At 43.6% G+C, this 19,716-nt stretch overlaps 1 protein-coding gene across 1 annotated transcript in view; it reads right to left on the reverse strand.

The window, feature by feature from the left end:
• Window positions 1-1,994: 1,994 nt before the first annotated feature.
• LOC126263243 (luciferin sulfotransferase-like) overlaps window positions 1,995-19,716 on the reverse strand; it is a 29,695-nt gene continuing 11,973 nt past the window's right edge. Inside the window, exons 6-7 of the mRNA XM_049960328.1 lie at window positions 2,772-2,866; window positions 1,995-2,273 (exon numbers count right to left, since the gene is read on the reverse strand). Of these exons, the coding sequence (XP_049816285.1) occupies window positions 1,995-2,273; window positions 2,772-2,866 (374 nt within the window). The remainder of the gene's footprint in view (window positions 2,274-2,771; window positions 2,867-19,716) is intronic.

Raw genomic sequence — 19,716 nt, forward strand, 5'->3', positions numbered from 1 at the left:
AAAAGTCGATATCGTGTTGATATATGGCTATTGTGATCAAAATGCCCAACGGGCGTGTGCTATGTATGCTGCTCGGTATCCTGGACGACATCATCCAAGTTTCGGGACCGTTCGCCGGATAGTTACGTTATTTAAGGAAACAGGAAGTGTTCAGTCACATGTGAAACGTCAACTACGACCTGCAACAAATGATGATGCCGAAGTAGGTGTTTTAGCTGCTGCCGCGGCTAATCCGCACATCAGTAGCAGACAAATTGCGCGAGAATCAGGAATCTCAAAAACATCGGTGTTGAGAATGCTACATCAACATCGATTGCACCCGTGCCATAATTCTATGCACCTTGAATTGCATGGCGACGACTTTGAACGTCCTGTATAGTTCTGCCGCTTGGCACAATATAAATTACGGGACGGCGGCAGATTTTTTGCACGCGTTCAATTTAGCGACGAAGCGTCATTCGCCAACAAGCTATTGGGCAACGGAAAATCCACGATGACTGCGGCAAGTGGAACATCAGCGACCTTGGCGGGTTAATGTATGGTGCGGCATTATGGGAGGAAGGATAATTGGCCCCCATTTTATCGATGGAAATCTAGATGTATGATGATTTACTTCGTAATGTTCTATCTATGTTACTACAAGATGTTTCACTGCATGACAGAGTGGCGATGTACTTCCAACATGTCGATGTCCGGCACATAGCTCGCGTGCGGTTGAAGCAGTATTGAATAGCGTATTTCATGACAGGTGGATTGGTCGTGGAAGCATCACACCGGATCTGAATTCCCAGGATTTCTTTCTGTGGGGAAAGTTGAAGGATGTCTGCTATCGTTATCCACCGACAACGCCTGACAACATGAGTCACCGCATTGTCAGTGCATGTGAGAACATTACGGAAGGCGAACTACTCGCTGTTGAGAGGAATGTCGTTACACGTATTGCCAAATGCATTCAGGTTGATGGACATCATATTGAGCATTTATTACATTAATGTGGTATTTACAGGTAATCACGCTGTAACAGCATGCGTTCTGAGAAATGATAAGTTCACAAAGGTACATGTATCACATTGGAACAAACGAAATAAAATATTCAAACGTACCTCCGTTCTGTATTTCAATTAAAAATAACCTACCTATTACCAACTGTTCGTGTAAACTTGTGAGCCATATGTTTGTGTCTATTAGAGCGCCATCTATCACAAAGATAAAAAAGTGGTCCAACTAAAACATTCATATTTCTTTACGTACTACACGAATATGTAATAAAAAAATGAGGGTTCCTATTTAAAAAAACGCAATTGATATCCATTTGACCTATGGCAGCGCCATCTAGCGGGCCAACCATATCGCCATCTGGTTTCCCCCTTCAAGCTAGACAAGTTTCGTTCTTTGTAGTTTCTTCGTTTAATATTTATTTCGTGAGATATTTGTCCCGGTCACGATCAACGGACCACCCTGTATATGTGCAACGTTTTGTGGTCAGATAGTATGTGAATAAAATTTCTACAGTTGAGGACGCTTTTCGTGAGGTGTTCCATAGGATCCTCTGAAATTTTATTTGCAGTATACAGCACAAAGGTGGGGTAGTTTAACTAAGCATATCATACCACTATTAACAGACATGTGGAGTTTTAACGAAAATAAGGTAATTATTAGCCAATTCTTGATATTTTGCAAAAATATATCTGTCATGTGAAAAGAGCTTTCTTCGTAAGATCAAAGGAGATCGTGGTTCAAAAAGTAATGGATCCATTACTCTCATAAAGGTCTGCTGTTAAGATAAGTACGGTTACATGACGCCCGTCTTTAAAGAGAACAAGAAAATGTGAACGGGTTATGCTGGAGGTATAGATGCCGCCACTAACTGCTTCCATATTGGCTGGAGATAGCGTCTAGTGGAAGTATGAAAAGTAGAGGAAAAAAGAACAAGGAGTAGGTTTCTCAGCAATATTTCTACAAAAGTTTTTACAAAAACATGTGGGCGAGGTATATCACAGAGAGCCATGGTAGTCAGTGTCCCGCAAATGCCGTTTACTCCAAGCGTCGAAGCGTTCGATAAGGTCTGGCTCGAGTTCATCGTGCGCTTGGCCGACTTCGCCTTTACGGATAAAGTCGATGACTTCATTGTCTGGCCCTGTGTTATGAAAGTTAACTGAACTGTTTTTCTTCATGCTCTCGAAGGACAGATACTGTGCCAAAGCCGTCACCTGATCTTCGTTCAGTGTCCGACCGAGGAAGCATGTCATTTTGTTGATGACAGAGCAGATATCCTGTGAATTGAAAACAAATTCAGTAAATAATAATTTGAAATTATTCAACAACAATAATGGAAATGTCCGCTAGTTACATTCACATTATAGAGAGAAGAGTGTCAGTTATTAGAAATAGAAGTAATTGAAACTTTAGCTCCTTAACGTAGGAGCGTAAACATTCGTTTACTCATCGAGATAGCAGTTTGCGGATGGAAAGCTAGAGAAATAAACGAAGTTAAAACATTGACTTTATGAGTGGCAATCGAATGACGTGACCAATAGTGTTACAAGACAGGTTTCTTGTTACTGACGAATTTCAAGCAAAAACAAAACTGTTTTTTCCGTGTCATTAAGTGCGTACCACATGTTGATCAATTTTTATCAAATTTGGAACAGGAAATTTTATGGGATCATTATTTCTGTGGTTTGGACACAAGAATTGTAACTCCGGAGGATATATTCATACCTTACATGAACATTCGAATAAGTGAAAAATTTGTTTCAGTTGTACATTACCTTTTTCATATCTTCGAAGGAATTAATTAACACATTCGGCTCATCCCTTAGCTTCCAGAAGTCTAGGACGTGTCTCCAGTATGGACCATAAGCCACTGAAAGAATATTACAGACATATACAACTCCTGTGATGGTTATAATAGTTAAAATACGTTTAGCTGATGTTTCAAAGTAAATGATAGACTAACGTACGTCCTAATTCAGCAGTGTATTTTTGTGCTTGCTAAAGACATTACCTAAGCAGTTTACCTCTGATGTTTCGTGAACTGCAGAAGATATCGACCCAAGATTGTGATACTATATGCCAGTTTGAGTTTTTGGTAGTATAGTAAACGCTTGTGAAATGTTCAAATATAGAGTACTTATACAAAAAAACAAAAACAAATAAATAAATAAAATACGGAGGAAGAGAGAAAAAGAATGAGAGATCACTGTCTGAGTAAAACTGTGAGTAAGCAAAAACGGCGAATGTCTTCTTTTATAGGGTATCAGCTACTTTCATTGTCAAGTAAACATTCTCTAACGTAGTGGAACGTACAGTCTGCCACTAATATTGTCCTCCTAACATCGCAACTTCTGACTGATAATTATCATTGCTCAATATTTTAATTAACTTATCAAACCTTTCAACCCTCCCATATCTTGAGAAAATATTTATAAATTGTGTACGTTCTAGTCCTCCTTGCACTATATTCGTTTTCCACCATCCTCTACATTTAGTACGTTTGTGTTGCTATATAACAATTCTGCAATTTTTACCTTTCCTGTAGTCATACAGCTTACCATTTATCCTCTTATTATTCCATTTACTAGTTCTATGAATTTAGTCTTTAATACGGTCTGTTCTTAGACAATTCATAGCTGTATTTTGTTTCCTTCTTACTAATTTCCTAGGATGGAGTACGCTCCTGTGGGGGCGATACATAATGTAAAATCAAGAACTAACAATTAAATATCAAGACTAATTATAGCCCTAAATTAATTAGGAAGCTTTATTGTTACTACCTACCAAAACTGAAATTTCATGCGTTCTGTTGGTGACTACGATTTGGCTGGACTACAGGCGCTTTCACCATCAGCACAGCCACCGCACCACACGGATTAGCTCTTTACGTCCCATTTTGCTAGTATTACCTGAATGCTGAAAATTCAAAAGCATATGGAAGACTGTAGTACTAAGGAGCTGGATTTTCAATCCTGCAGCTACTCGTTGAATCACGATAATCGTTGACCAATTAAACGGTGGTACATCGAATGTCTGATAGCATCCGAAGCCTGAGCTCGTCCTTTCTGCCGCTCAGGTCATTAATTGACGATATCACTTATCCGCTCACTTAATTACTTAATGCTTTTATATACTGCTGACTTTATATCCTACCATTATCTACCCGATTTATTCTTGTATACAAGTTAAATGAAGTTAGCGCTCTATGCCACCCATTTAACTTGATTAAGGTGGCCGCGCGGGATTAGCCGAGCGGTCTGCGGCGCTGCAGTCACGGACCGTGCGGCTGGTCCCGGCCGACGTTCGAGTCCTCCCTCGGGCATGGGTGTGTTTGTTTGTCCCTAGGATAATTTAGATTAAGTAGTGTGTAAGCTTGGGGACTGATGACATTAGCAGTTAAGTCCCATAAGATTTCACACACATTTGCACATTGTTTTGACTAAGGTGTTCAACCCCTTGTGCTTCCTTTGAATATAGCTAAAACATCATATTAGTTTTATCCCAATGTAGTACAACTCATATTTGAGTTGTGTTGTATGCTTAAAGCCTGTCCCGTAGTTCTAAGAGTAGATTTAATCACATCAAAACATGTTGGTTTTAGCTTCATCTTTGCAGTAGGAAATAATATCTGATACTTGGGTTACTGTCAGGGCAAGATTCTTTCAGGCAGGTTTCCACTTCCGGCAAGAACTTAGCTGTGCCTCTGGGAGAGAACTGCGGCTGTTGTACCAAAGCTGAGACTGTCTTTTCACATCCTGTGGTTTATCTACACTCCTGGAAATGGAAAAAACAACACATTGACACTGGTGTGTCAGACCCACCATACTTGCTCCGGACACTGCGAGAGGGCTGTACAAGCAATGATCACACGCACGGCACAGCGGACACACCAGGAACCGCGGTGTTGGCCGTCGAATGGCGCTAGCTGCGCAGCATTTGTGCACCGCCGCCGTCAGTGTCAGCCAGTTTGCCGTGGCATACGGAGCTCCATCGCAGTCTTTAACACTGGGAGCATGCCGCGACAGCGTGGACGTGAACCGTATGTGCAGTTGACGGACTTTGAGCGAGGGCGTATAGTGGGCATGCGGGAGGCCGGGTGGACGTACCGCCGAATTGCTCAACACGTGGGGCGTGAGGTCTCCACAGTACATCGATGTTGTCGCCAGTGGTCGGCGGAAGGTGCACGTGCCCGTCGACCTGGGACCGGACCGCAGCGACGCACGGATGCACGCCAAGACCGTAGGATCCTACGCAGTGCCGTAGGGGACCGCACCGCCACTTCCCAGCAAATTAGGGACACTGTTGCTCCTGGGGTATCGGCGAGGACCATTCGCAACCGTCTCCATGAAGCTGGGCTACGGTCCCGCACACCGTTAGGCCGTCTTCCGCTCACGCCCCAACATCGTGCAGCCCGCCTCCAGTGGTGTCGCGACAGGCGTGAATGGAGGGACGAATGGAGACGTGTCGTCTTCAGCGATGAGAGTCGCTTCTGCCTTGGTGCCAATGATGGTCGTATGCGTGTTTGGCGCCGTGCAGGTGAGCGCCACAATCAGGACTGCATACGACCGAGGCACACAGGGCCAACACCCGGCATCATGGTGTGGGGAGCGATCTCCTACACTGGCCGTACACCACTGGTGATCGTCGAGGGGACACTGAATAGTGCACGGTACATCCAAACCGTCATCGAACCCATCGTTCTACCATTCCTAGACCGGCAAGGGAACTTGCTGTTCCAACAGGACAATGCACGTCCGCATGTATCCCGTGCCACCCAACGTGCTCTAGAAGGTGTAAGTCAACTACCCTGGCCAGCAAGATCTCCGGATCTGTCCCCCATTGAGCATGTTTGGGACTGGATGAAGCGTCGTCTCACGCGGTCTGCACGTCCAGCACGAACGCTGGTCCAACTGAGGCGCCAGGTGGAAATGGCATGGCAAGCCGTTCCACAGGACTACATCCAGCATCTCTACGATCGTCTCCATGGGAGAATAGCAGCCTGCATTGCTGCGAAAGGTGGATATACACTGTACTAGAGCCGACATTGTGCATGCTCTGTTGCCTGTGTCTATGTGCCTGTGGTTCTGTCAGTGTGATCAGGTGATGTATCTGTCCCCAGGAATGTGTCAATAAAGTTTCCCCTTTCTGGGACAATGAATTCACGGTGTTCTTATTTCAATTTCCGGGAGTGTATATCATTGTTATTAATTCCACATTCTAATCTCTTTCTGTACATCCTGTCCTTTTCAATATCCTCCATAACCAATAACAAAGTCGTATGCTTTCGTTCTCCTTTCTTAACAACCTCATGCTCTTTTCCCCTAAAAATATATATTTCACACGAAGCAATTGACTATCATTGTATTCAGTGTTCAGTTACCCACAGCATTGTTTCTCTTTCTGTAAAGTGCTTCCTGGACGTTACTATTCTGATACTGGATCTGTACACTTGCTCGGTTTAGCGGTGCCACTTATTAAATTTATTGCATGCTGGACTACCTTCATATTTACTTAGATTTAATATTTTCGACTTTTTGTATTCAGATTCCTATATGCTCAGTTGAACTAAAAAAAAACTTTAACATCTTCAGTGCATTCAAACCTTTCCTCATCACCATACACTCCTACGTTTCCATGAAAATACTTCAATTTCTCTCCTCTGCCGTATATCGGGATGCATCAGTTCTTGTTGTTCGTAGACCAGCACACTAAATGTCCTGCACGTTTTGAAGAAGAGAGGGATAAGATGACTGCCTGTGTAGCATTGACAATGCTGCACTGTGCGGTGTCACATACTTCGGTTCATACGTCGACACACTTTGATACACTGCAGGGTGCCTATTACATTGTCAGCTCTATCTCAGTCCATCGTTTGCAGTCCTAACGATCTTGCCTCGGTCGCACGAAGATATTCAGGTACGATGAGGTGTTTTACACATTTCTTCTCTTGCATTACCATACGCTCTGCCTTATATACAAGCGAACTCTTCCCCCTTACGAAATGAATAACCTGTCGTGTTTCAACGGAGCGTTAGTCTTGAAGATCGAACTATTACACACTTTTAACGTTCAAGGCAGTGTAATGGTAGTCGTATAAACACTTGATTTCGTCCGTAGCAGCATGTCACCACCCAAGCTATGTCTTTTATGGATAATGTAACCCGAACACCTACCATATACACTCCTGGAAATGGAAAAAAGAACACATTGACACAGGTGTGTCAGACCCACCATACTTGCTCCGGACACTGCGAGAGGTCTGTACAAGCAATGATCACAGGCACGGCACAGCGGACACACCAGGAACCGCGGTGTTGGCCGTCGAATGGCGCTAGCTGCGCAGCATTTGTGCACCGCCGCCGTCAGTGTCAGCCAGTTTGCCGTGGCATACGGAGCTCCATCGCAGTCTTTAACACTGGGAGCATGCCGCGACAGCGTGGACGTGAACCGTATGTGCAGTTGACGGACTTTGAGCGAGGGCGTATAGTGGGCATGCGGGAGGCCGGGTGGACGTACCGCCGAATTGCTCAACACGTGGGGCGTGAGGTCTCCACAGTACATCGATGTTGTCGCCAGTGGTCGGCGGAAGGTGCACGTGCCCGTCGACCTGGGACCGGACCGCAGCGACACACGGATGCACGCCAAGACCGTAGGATCCTACGCAGTGCCGTAGGGGACCGCACCGCCGCTTCCCAGCAAATTAGGGACACTGTTGCTCCTGGGGTATCGGCGAGGACCATTCGCAACCGTCTCCATGAAGCTGGGCTACGGTCCCGCACACCGTTAGGCCGTCTTCCGCTCACGCCCCAACATCGTGCAGCCCGCCTCCAGTGGTGTCGCGACAGGCGTGAATGGAGGGACGAATGGAGACGTGTCGTCTTCAGCGATGAGAGTCGCTTCTGCCTTGGTGCCAATGATGGTCGTATGCGTGTTTGGCGCCGTGCAGGTGAGCGCCACAATCAGGACTGCATACGACCGAGGCACACAGGGCCAACACCCGGCATCATGGTGTGGGGAGCGATCTCCTACACTGGCCGTACACCACTGGTGATCGTCGAGGGGACACTGAATAGTGCACGGTACATCCAAACCGTCATCGAACCCATCGTTCTACCATTCCTAGACCGGCAAGGGAACTTGCTGTTCCAACAGGACAATGCACGTCCGCATGTATCCCGTGCCACCCAACGTGCTCTAGAAGGTGTAAGTCAACTACCCTGGCCAGCAAGATCTCTGGATCTGTCCTCCATTGAGCATGTTTGGGACTGGATGAAGCGTCGTCTCACGCGGTCTGCACGTCCAGCACGAACGCTGGTCCAACTGAGGCGCCAGGTGGAAATGGCATGGCAAGCCGTTCCACAGGACTACATCCAGCATCTCTACGATCGTCTCCATGGGAGAATAGCAGCCTGCATTGCTGCGAAAGGTGGATATACACTGTACTAGTGCCTACATTGTGCATGCTCTGTTGCCTGTGTCTATGTGCCTGTGGTTCTGTCAGTGTGATCATGTGATGTATCTGACCCCAGGAATGTGTCAATAAAGTTTCCCCTTCCTGGGACAATGAATTCACGGTGTTCTTATTTCAATTTCCAGGAGTGTATAAATGACAGTTTGGACAAGCTCGCTCTGTTTCTCCATGAGATATACAGTTCTGTGGACAACGGCGGTGAGTCTGATGGCGTGTTACTTCATCACAGTAAGGCGTTTGACACCGTCCCGCATTGCCGTTTCATGAAAAAAATACGAGATTACGGAGTATCGAAGCAGACCTGTGACTGGATTCAAGACTTTCTTACAGACAGAACCCAAAAAGTCGTTGTTAACGGAACTTAATCGACAATTTATAAAGGTAATATCCGGAATATCACAAAGAAGTGTGATAGAATCGTTGCTGTTTAAATTTGTGTATAAATGATATAGTAGAAAGCGTCGGCTACACTTCAAGGCAATTCGCAGTGATGCAGTTGTGCATACCAAAGTAGCAACGCCAAAAGACAGTAAGAATTTTCGGAACGACCTGCAGAGAATAAATGAATGGTGCAGGCTCTGACAGTTGACCCTGAACGTGAATAAATGTATCATATGGTACATTTATAGGAAAAGAAATCCACTACTCTACAGGTACACAATATTTATAACAAACGGCTGGACACAGCTTCTGCCGTAAAATATCTAGGCGTAACTATCCAGAGCGACCTTAAGTGGAATAACCATATAAGATAGATAATGGAGAAAGCAGACACCAGACACAAATTCATCGGAAGAATCTTAAGGAACTGTAACTCATCCACGAAAGAAGTGACTTGTAAGGCGCATGTTCGCCTGATTCTTGAGTATTGTTCATCTATCTGCGACCCCTATCGCGTACGACTGATAGAGGAGATAGAGAAGATCCAACGAAGAGCGGTGCGTTTCGTCACGGGATCGTTTAGCTGACGAGAGAACGTTACGGAGATGCTAGACAAACTCCACTGGGAGATGTTACAGGAGAGGCGTTGTGCATCACGGAGAGACTTACTATTGAAATTTTGGGACAACACTTTTCAGGAGGAGCCGGACAACATATTACTTCTCCCCACTTACATCTCGCGTATTGACCACGAGGAGGGAAGTCTAGAAATTAGAGCCAATACAGAGGCTTACCGACAATCGTTCTACCCACGCACTATTCGCGAGTGGAACATGGTTGGAGGGAACAAATAGTGGTACCAAAAGCACCCTCCACCACTCACCATTAGGAGTATGAAGTACATGTAGATGTACATAAAATTTAACGTTCGCACCATCAAAATACTGCTAATCCATTTACACATTTCGTCGGAAACAGTATACGATGCATTTTAATTTATAAGTATTGGTGTGGTACCCAGTCAAATGCTTTCCGGAAGAACTACTGCATCCATTTGACAGACATAATCCATGACTTTCAGGATGTTAGGTGATAAAAGTAGTTTTGCTTCAGATGCCACGTTATGTTAGAGCTCAGATGATATTCTAAAGCTGTACAACAGCTGGATGTCAACGATACTGGATGGTACTGTTGTGAATCTCTTCAGTTGTCCTTGACGACGGGTGTGAAATGTGCTTTCTTTCAACCACTGGGCACACGTCGCTTTTGTCCTAGAGATTAAAAAGGTATATTATGGTTAAAAGAGTGGCTATCTAAATTGGAAATAATTTATAGAACATGACAGGAATTTCATCTGACACTAGGGCAATATTAGAGCTTAACCAGACCAACAGTTTCCGAAAGGCACTCAAATAAATATCCATGTCACTCATCGTGTGTGAATTAAACAGGAGCAGTACGTGACCTAGGAGTAATGAAATGTTGGATAATGGAATCAGAAATTTAGCATTTGCTTTGGTAATCACAATTTCGGTGTTGTGTTGTTCGTGACAACCTCTATACAGAACGATTCACGTAAGACGTATCACCCTTTTTATTTGCTTATTCGCTGAACCTTTCCGTTTATCGAAACTATGCTTGTTTTCTATGGATAACGTTCTCGACTCTGGTATGTACCGACAATTGAACACGTAGGGTTTTTTAATGGACGCGTGTATTTTTTGTAACAGCGTTCAACAGCTATTGCAAAAACATTTACAGTGGTACTGCGCTCGTAAGTATTGGCGTCGAAACCTTTCGCGAAAGAATCTGGGAAATCCGCTGATATTGGAAAACAATGCGACCAGAGCCATCCACTGCAATATAAGCTCCTCCACGTGGAGCTCACATTCCACGCCTCGTCGTTAGATACAGGAAGACAGGTCTACGCCGCTAACAAGGGAAACTCCTCATCGGATCCCCCTCACAATTAATGGTACGACAGCCCAGTGTACAGCCTGTCAAAAATTAAACAAATCTCAAGCATAAAAACAGGAAGAAGGTGTACTGAACTGTGGGGTGGAAGGAGAACAGAAACAGCGGAAGGTCCAAGGTCAAGACGTGCAACATCAAGCAAATTGCAAAAATATCACGGAGTCGTAGTTGTCATGGCGTTGGACTACAAAGTAGGAGATCCTTGCTAAAATCCCTTTATTTTCTTAATTACGAAATTATGAACTCAGCGTCCGGTCATTGACGGGTCTGTTCTTCTTCTGTAGTGTTTCAAGTGTCACACTATACATTGCTTACAGAATGTGAGTCGTGTAGTAAGAATATATTACCGTCGCAAGTAAACGTGGTAATGTGCTGAACACAGAGCAGGTGAGGTGCCGCATAGACTGTCACAGAAGCGAAAACAACAAATAAACGGGTGTGAACTATGTTACAGCAAAGGAATTTAAAACTTCCAAAACGGAACGCAAGAGTCGCAACATGTGATACTTGTGCAGAACAACTAGGAGTTACACACGTCTGGTGGTCCCTTTCTCACACCTCGCCGTTGCAGACGGACGTTACACCACGAAAAAGGCACAAATTTGAATACAACGCACAGAAACGTCACAATTATGTGTAAAAAAAAGGAGGTGAGCGAGATTTGAAAACGTATCTCCCGCCGCTCAATCCAACACGGAGACGCCATGGCTACATAAATTAGCACCATGTGGCACTTTTCGACTTTGGCCAGTACACTGTTTCTTTTTCGGTTCTTTTTTCAAAGTTCAGTACACCTTCTTCCTGTTTGCATGCTTGAGATGTGTTCAGTTTTTGACGGGCCACTGGGCCATCTTACCGCTAAATGTGAGGAGGGTCCGATAGGGATATTCTCATGTACGGTAAGACCTAATTTCCTATACGAAATAGATACAGGGCTAGTTACGAGTTTTTTATACGGAACTACGACATGCGCTAGCTACTCGGACATCAGAACACGGTTACAAATTTGTATTCGTTTCCAGGTTTTCGTCAGGCAGTATGCCGCTGCAACTTCTGTTTGATGAAGTATAAAAGTAATATCTCCGACTTCTCCTCACTGGTGAATATGTTTTCATTAATGGAATGCTGAAGCAGAAATGACATGGTGATAGATGAAATTCTAGCTAGTTCTACAGTATATGTAAATTGATGGAGATTACTGCTGTCAGCTGCAGTGGGACATTAAGCGAATCAGCGACGACCAGTGGAAATGGGTAGCGGCCCTGGTTTCGAGCCAGGGATCTCTTGCTTCCTAGGCAGATGCGTTAACCACTGTGCCGTGTGCAATACAGCTTTACCTTAGCTGCGCGGACTGTCTCGACGCGCCTCACAGCCTATGCACATTCGCACCGAATGTTATCTGTCCGCAGTCTCTGTACATTGACTCCATGTTTGCTACTCTGAGATTCTCACAGAAGATCGGACGTATTTGAGCATCCGCACTGAAGAAGGTGGATCCACTGCCCAGGTAGTTACAGTTACATTAATGCTTGGTGTCTGTTCTTTCGGGATTGTTCAGTTCTTTTGCCAAGAGCTTGATCTTCAAAATTAACAAGCCTTTTATCATTGTACTCGAATTTTCAAGCGCTTTCGGATGCCGTTAGAAAAGCATATCATTCTGTTTATAAAATCATACTTGCTTCTCGATTCATAACGAGTTAAGATTTCTTAGCACGTACCAAAATACGTACCCTTTTGCCTACTGTCATTTGCCGAAAACCTCGTTCACGAAACAAAGAGGATGAAACGTCTTGTGTGACTCATCCTTTGATGTTTCCATCTGGACATCACGAGAAATATTTCGTTAAGTTTTTGGTGCGATAACTCTTCATTGCTTCACTAACGGGCCTTTTTACAGAATTCTATGGAAGGGACTTCGCATCATGAACACTTCTACTAGATACATGATGCCCTTTACTTCGACAAACGTTTCCCTCAACATGAACCCCAGTTTTTCTACATGGTCATGTGCAGAGCTGAAAGTCCGAAGTTACACTTTCATATATGACTCAACTGAAGATGTATGCACGCGTAGTTTATTGTATATGTAAATTCTGATACTTTTAGTTGTCCTTTTTTCTTCGACAATCTTTTTTGGTCATTGTCACTGTCACCAGCGCCAATATTAACACCCTGAGGGGGGTCAGTTTTTTATGTTTCCATCAGATAAAATACACTTCGACATGAGTGTACTTTCCAACTACAGGTTGGCGCATTTAGAACTAGCCCCCTCCCCTCTGAATGCGAATTCAATACTTAGACTTCTGAAATAAACAGTTGCAGCAATGGACAGTTTTTTTATACAATAACCGATTGTTAGCATTCTTCTGTGAGCATTTCAATTTATTTCATCAGTGAGGTTAGACGTTTTTCTTTGAACTCTGCAAAATGACTGCCTCGATAGAGGAAAGAATTGAGGTTGTGGAAGGATATGTGAAAACAAGTTCGATGAAGGAAATTAGCGAAATTTTTTAGGTCAAGGGTCCAGATGGAGGAATATCAGCATATAGAGCAATACAGAGTCTGGATAAAAACTGCCCGTAAATTGGCCGAGCAGGCGCATGTAAGTAGGGGGAGTTCCCGGTGGATATCGAAAAGTCTTAATTTCAAGCCATATCATATGACGGATGTGAAGCACTTACTGGATTATGACAATCAGAAAGGTGCAGATTACTGAAAGTGGTTTCTGAAGAATATTGACGATGGTTTGTTAGACCCTTTTCATTATATCATGAGCGATGAAGCACGGTTTCACCGTTCAGCTCATGTGGATTGAAATAACACGAGGTACTGGGTAATGGAGAACCCCAAAACTGTGTGTCAGCACCCTCTCCATGATGAAAAATGTAGGCGCTTGGTACGATGTAACAGGAACGCACGTCAATGGACCGATATTTTTTGACACTGTTCTAAACGTGGCTGCATGTAGGGGTATTTTTAATACATTTTGTGCTCACACACATTGGATAAGAAAGACAGTGCTGCTTCTTCCAGCAAGATGGTGCAATATGCTACACCTCTAAGTTATCACTGGGATGAGCCCATGATGTATTCACTGTGGAACGAACTGTCAGCAAATGTTTATAGCTACCACGATTGCCGGATCTAACAAGAAGTCTTTTTTTACTGTAGGAACACTTGAAGAGCAACGTCTGTGAAACAGATTCACACATAATATGGAAACGTTAAGGCAACTTGAAACGTGAAGTTGCCTCCATCGTTTTCCGAACCTTACGCTGGGTGTATATGAATATATTTATATGTGTCCAGTGGCGTATTGATATTATACCGAGTTACTTTCAACATTTTGTATAAAGGTATTTTTCACTGTAGTTTTCATTGTAAATAATTAGAAGTCCATTTCCGCTCTTCGTTTCTGTAATTTCACAGCATTTCTCTTAGACTTTCCTAGGCAACTTTTATCTGCGTCACACTGTATTTAATGTATTTAGTTTTCAGATACAGCACTTAGTATGGTTTCACTGGATGTCCTACATCGTTGCAAAAACGAAACTGTAATAATGGTTGCTGTATATGTGGGTGGTCAACGGCATGAGGATGAGGAAGGCAATGGAAACCAAAGCTTTAAAGACATATGTATCTACAGGACATGTGACCTGTACTTTAAAAAGGGTCATGATGGTCTCTCCATTGGGAAAAAGATTCCGAAATAGTACCCCATTCGCATCCACGGGAGGCGACTGCCAAGGGAGAGGTAATCTTGGGAAAAAAATTCAATAACAGCCAAAGGATAACGTTCTAAGAAACGGGGCGTGGAAAGTCACAAGCTTGAACGTGGTAAGGAAGCTATAAATTAAATGTCAGCAGCAGCAGAAAATGGTATAACGGTCGTAGTATTCGTCACGAATAGAAAAATAGGGCTGAGAGTGTGTTGCTGTGAAGAGTTCAGTAATAGGGTTCTTCTTTTCACAATCAATGGCAAACCAACACCGACAAAGAATGTTCAGGTGTACATGCTGACGTCGCAAGCCGACAATGAAGAGAAGCAAGTATATGCGCATACTGAAAGTGTAATACAGAACGTAAAGTGCGATGAAAATCTAATAGTCACGGGGGGACTGGAATGAGGTTATAAGGAAAGAAACAGAAGGAAGAGTGACTGGAGAATATGAGCTTTGTACAAGGAATGAGAGGGGAGAGTTTGATTCAGTTCTGTAATAAATTTCAGCATGTAATAGCGAGTACTCTGTTCAAGATTCACACGAGGAGGAGGTATTCTTGGAAAAGGCAGTGTGACACAGGAAGAGTTCAGTTAGATTACCTCGTGGTCAGACAGAGCTTCTGAAATGACAGATTGTAAGGTCCACCCAGGAGCATATCACAATGTAGTGATGAAGAAGTAGGCTGAAGTTTAAGACATTAGTCAGGAAGTACCAATAGGCGAAGAAGTGGGATACGGAACTACTAAGGAATGAATAGTTACCTTGAAGTTCTCTAAGGCTATAGGCACAGCAATAAGATATAGCTCAATAGACAAAGAAGTTCACGAGGAACGGAAATCTCTAAAAAAATCAATCACAAAATTTGTAAAAGAAAACGTAGGTGCAGAGGAGCTAACTGCCAAGAAAATATGGGTAACAGAAGAAATACTTCAGTTGATCGATGGAAGAAGGAAGTACAAAAATTTTAAGGGAAATTCGGGAATACTGAAACACAAGTGCCGTAGGAATGAAATAAATAGGAAGTGCAGGGACGCTTAGACGAGTTGACTGCATGAAAATAAGAAGAAACCAAAAAAGAAACGATTGTCGGAAGGATTGACTCACCATACGAAATTCACTACAATCTTCGGTGAAATTAAAAGCAAGGATAGTAACAATAAAAATGCAACGTGAATTCCACTGTTACACACAGAGGAGAGAGTTGGCAAATAAAAGGAGTAGACTGACGGTCTCAAAGGGGAGGAAGGCAATGGAAACCAAAGCTTTAAAGACACATATATCTACAGGACATGTGACCTGTACTTTAAAAAGGAACAAGAGTCGATTTAGAAGAGATAGGGGATCCAGTATTGGAAAAAGAATTTAAATGAAGATTGGAGGACTTAATATCAACTAAAACACTCTATCAGAATTTCTAAACTCATTCGGGAAGTGGCAACAAAAAGACTATTCACGCTGGTTTGTAGAATGTATGAGACTGGAGGCTTAACATCTCAGTGTCAGAAAAATATAATCCACACAGTTCCGAAGATGGCAAGAGCTGACAAGTGCGAGAATTATAGCGCAATAAATTTAACACATCATGTATCCAAGTAGCTTCCAAGAATACTATACAGAAGAATGAAAAAGAAAATTGAGGATGTCTTAGATGATGATTAGTTTCGCCTTATGAAAAGTAAATCGCCAGATGGGCAGTTGTGACGTAGCCGCTGATATTGGAACCAAGACTAAAGAAAAATCAAGATACTTTCATAGGATTTGTCGACCTGGAAAAAGCGTTCGACATTGTAAAATAATGTAGTATGTTCGACATTCTAAGAAAGCTAGGGATAAGCTTTAGGGAGAGCGTACAATATAGAATAATAAGAGTGGATGAACTAGACCTAAGTGCTCGGATTAAAAGCGGTTTAATATGAAAGGGTTTAGCACAGGGACATAGTCTTTCAACCGAACTGTACAATCTTTACATCGAAGAAGCAATTATGGATACGAATGAAAGGATTAGAAGTGGGAATAAAATTCGTGTTGAAAGGATGTTAATGATACGATTCGCTGGTAACATTGCTATCGTGAGTGAAAGTGAAGAGGAGTTACATAATCTGCTGAACGGAATGAACAGTCTAATGAGTACAGAATATGGATTGAGAGTAAATTGAAGAAAGATGAAAGCAGCGAGAAGTAGCAGAAATGAGAACTGCGGGAAAGTTAACATCAGCATTGATGGTCACGAAGTAGACGAAGTGAAGGAATTGTGCTATCTAGGCAGCAAAATTACCATTGACGAACGGGGTGAGGAGGACATTAAAACAAGACTAGCACTGGAAAAAAGTACATTCCTGGCCAAGAGAGGTCTATAAGCACTAAATAAAGGCCTTAATTTAAGAAAGAAATTTCTGAGAATGTTTATCTGAACACAACATTCTATGGTAGTGAAACGTGGACTGTGGGAAAACCGGAGCAGAAGAGAATCGAAACATTTGAGATGTGGTACGACAGATGAATGTTGAAAATTAGGTGGACTGATAAGGTGAGGAATGAGAAGGCACTGCTGAAAATAAGAGAGGAAAGGAATATGTGGAAGACACTAACAGGGACAAGAAACAGGAAGGTAAGGTATCTACTGAGACATAAGAGGATAATCATGGAACTAGAGGGAGCTGATTCCAAATTCCTAGGCAGTATGTTTCGTACCACGGTGTGGATTCATTAGCGTAGTAGCCAGAACAGCTTCTTTGCGTTCTCTGTCAGTTGCAGTCTTCTTTCTTGTCCTCTTTTTGAAGTCCAAGTAGCCTGTCGCAATAGAGTCTTAATAATTCGTGCGTGTGCACGGCGGGTCGGACACTGGCGATCCGTGAATGCAGCACTACACCGCTGTACTGTTTTTACAGCATTCCTTGTACATTCACCATTTAAATGTAGTATATACAACCTCTACTCAGTGGCGTACATGTCTGCACGCAACGAATGTTGAAGCACAAATGAGCGGCCTGCAATGCAGACAAGTAAGCAGACAAATGTGTTGACTTTCTGACACAGCGTAGCACTAGAGCACTGCTGGCGGTGTTTGCACCGCTGATTCCGACTTCGACCATAGATCTGTCACACTCTGGGACATTTCTCGAATTTTTTAAGACAACTTTCATTCTCATCATTAACAAACGCTATATCAATGTAATTTTCTTCGCAGGTGCTTTCGAAGGCAGCTATAAAACGTATACGATTCCACTTTAAAAAATAAAAAAAGCCTTCTTGCCTCAGTATTTATGTTAATACCTGTGCTAAGAGTATTAAGCAAACAAACAATCAAAAACAGCCGAAATTAGTTTCAATATGTGTAAATAAAAGTGGTGTTACGTCTCACGTGACTCAATTCCGTACAGGACCAGATAAAAAAGTGAAGCACGCAGAATGGGAGGAGAAACGAAATGACACTTACTTGTTTGGGAGTGTAAGTGATCCTCTTTCAGTGAATAAAAATCTAGTCGGATATACAAAGAGAGTGAAACTAAGATGCTATTTAACAGTACAAGGTTGCACCCCTTCTGGCATATATCTGTTGTAATCTCTCCTGAGACAATCTGTCGAACAAATGTTGTAACTAGTCCTGGATACTGGGACTGGAAACGAGGTGACATGTGAGGTGGTGTAACACAGGGTCTGTCGGAGATCTTGATAGGCACCTCAATGTCTCAACATCATGCAAAAAATTCACAGAGACACATGCCTTGTGTCGTAGAACATTGTACAGTAGGAGAACGTCCTCAGGTTACTGTCGAATTAGTTAACGTATGACGAAGTACGCTGTCTGCGCCATACCGTTGTGCCATCAGGGTTCTTCAGTCACTACCAGTCGAGACGTGACGTCATACCCGATGCAGCCCAATCCATGACGACTGGAGTAACACTGCTGTGACTCTCCAAAACACTAAAAGAATGGGACCTCTCCCCAGGTTGCCACCATACTCGCTGGATATGGTTTCCAGGGGCAGTGCGAAACCGTCATGCATTACTGAACACAATGCGACGGCATTCAGCAGAATTTCATCCTTCCTTCTCACGACACCAACAGAAATGCAGTCGTTTGCTTTGTGTTAACGGGAAACTACGCATGAGATGGTAATCACCTAGTCCGGGTGGTGGCTGTGTCTGACCAATGGTAGAGGATGGCACAGAATTAGCAAGAAGTTCTTACTTCTTAAATAGCAGGCCCAGCTGTAAGGGTTTACGATGTGATTGGCGCCCGATATGGCGAACTTCCCTTGTCAGGCTCATACAGCAATAAGGCCTGCCATTACGTTCCCCCGTAGTCCGAACCCACGTCACATTCCAATTCCTCAAAAAAGTGCATGCTTTGATCAGTCGGCCAAATAGAGACTCATAGTCAAGCATTTCCAGCCTGTGTGAACCGCTGATAACGCTTTGCCGCACGAGTACGTCTCTGTGATTGCACAGTGATTGCTCAGCATCTGTTGCTGTTAGCGGCCGTTATGCACTACTGGCCATTAAAATTGCTACACAACGAAGATGACGTGCTACAGACGCGAAATTTAACCAGCAGGAACAAAATGCTCTGATGTGCAAATGATTAGCTTTTCAGAGCATTCACACAAGGTTGGCGCCGGTGGCGACACCTACAATGTGCTGACATGAGGAAAGTTACCAACCGATTTCTCATATACAAACAGCAGTTGATCGGCGTTGCCTGGTGAAACGTTGTCGTGATGCCTCGTGTAAGGAGGAGAAATGCGTACAATCACGTTTCCGACTTTGATAAAGGTCGGATTGTAGCCTATCGCGATTGCGGTCTATCGTATCGCGACATTGCTGCTCGCGTTCGTCGAGATCCAATGATTGTTAGCAGAATATGGAATCGGTGGGTTCAGGAGGGTAATACAGAACGCCGTGATGGATCCCAACGGCCTCGTATCACTAGCAGTCGAGATAACAGGCATCTTATCCGCATGGCTGTAACGCATCGTGCAGCCACGTCTCGACCCCAGACTCAACATATGGGGCCGTTTCCAAGACAACAACCATCTGCACCAACAGTTCGACGACGTTTGCAGCAGCATGGACTATCAACACGGAGATCATGGCTGCGGTTACCCATGACGCTGCATCACAGGAGCGCCTGCGATGGTGTATTCAACGACCAACGTGGGTGCACGAATG

The sequence above is a fragment of the Schistocerca nitens genome, chromosome 6 (genome assembly GCF_023898315.1).
Source record: "Schistocerca nitens isolate TAMUIC-IGC-003100 chromosome 6, iqSchNite1.1, whole genome shotgun sequence".
NCBI classification, from domain to species: Eukaryota; Metazoa; Arthropoda; class Insecta; order Orthoptera; family Acrididae; genus Schistocerca; species Schistocerca nitens.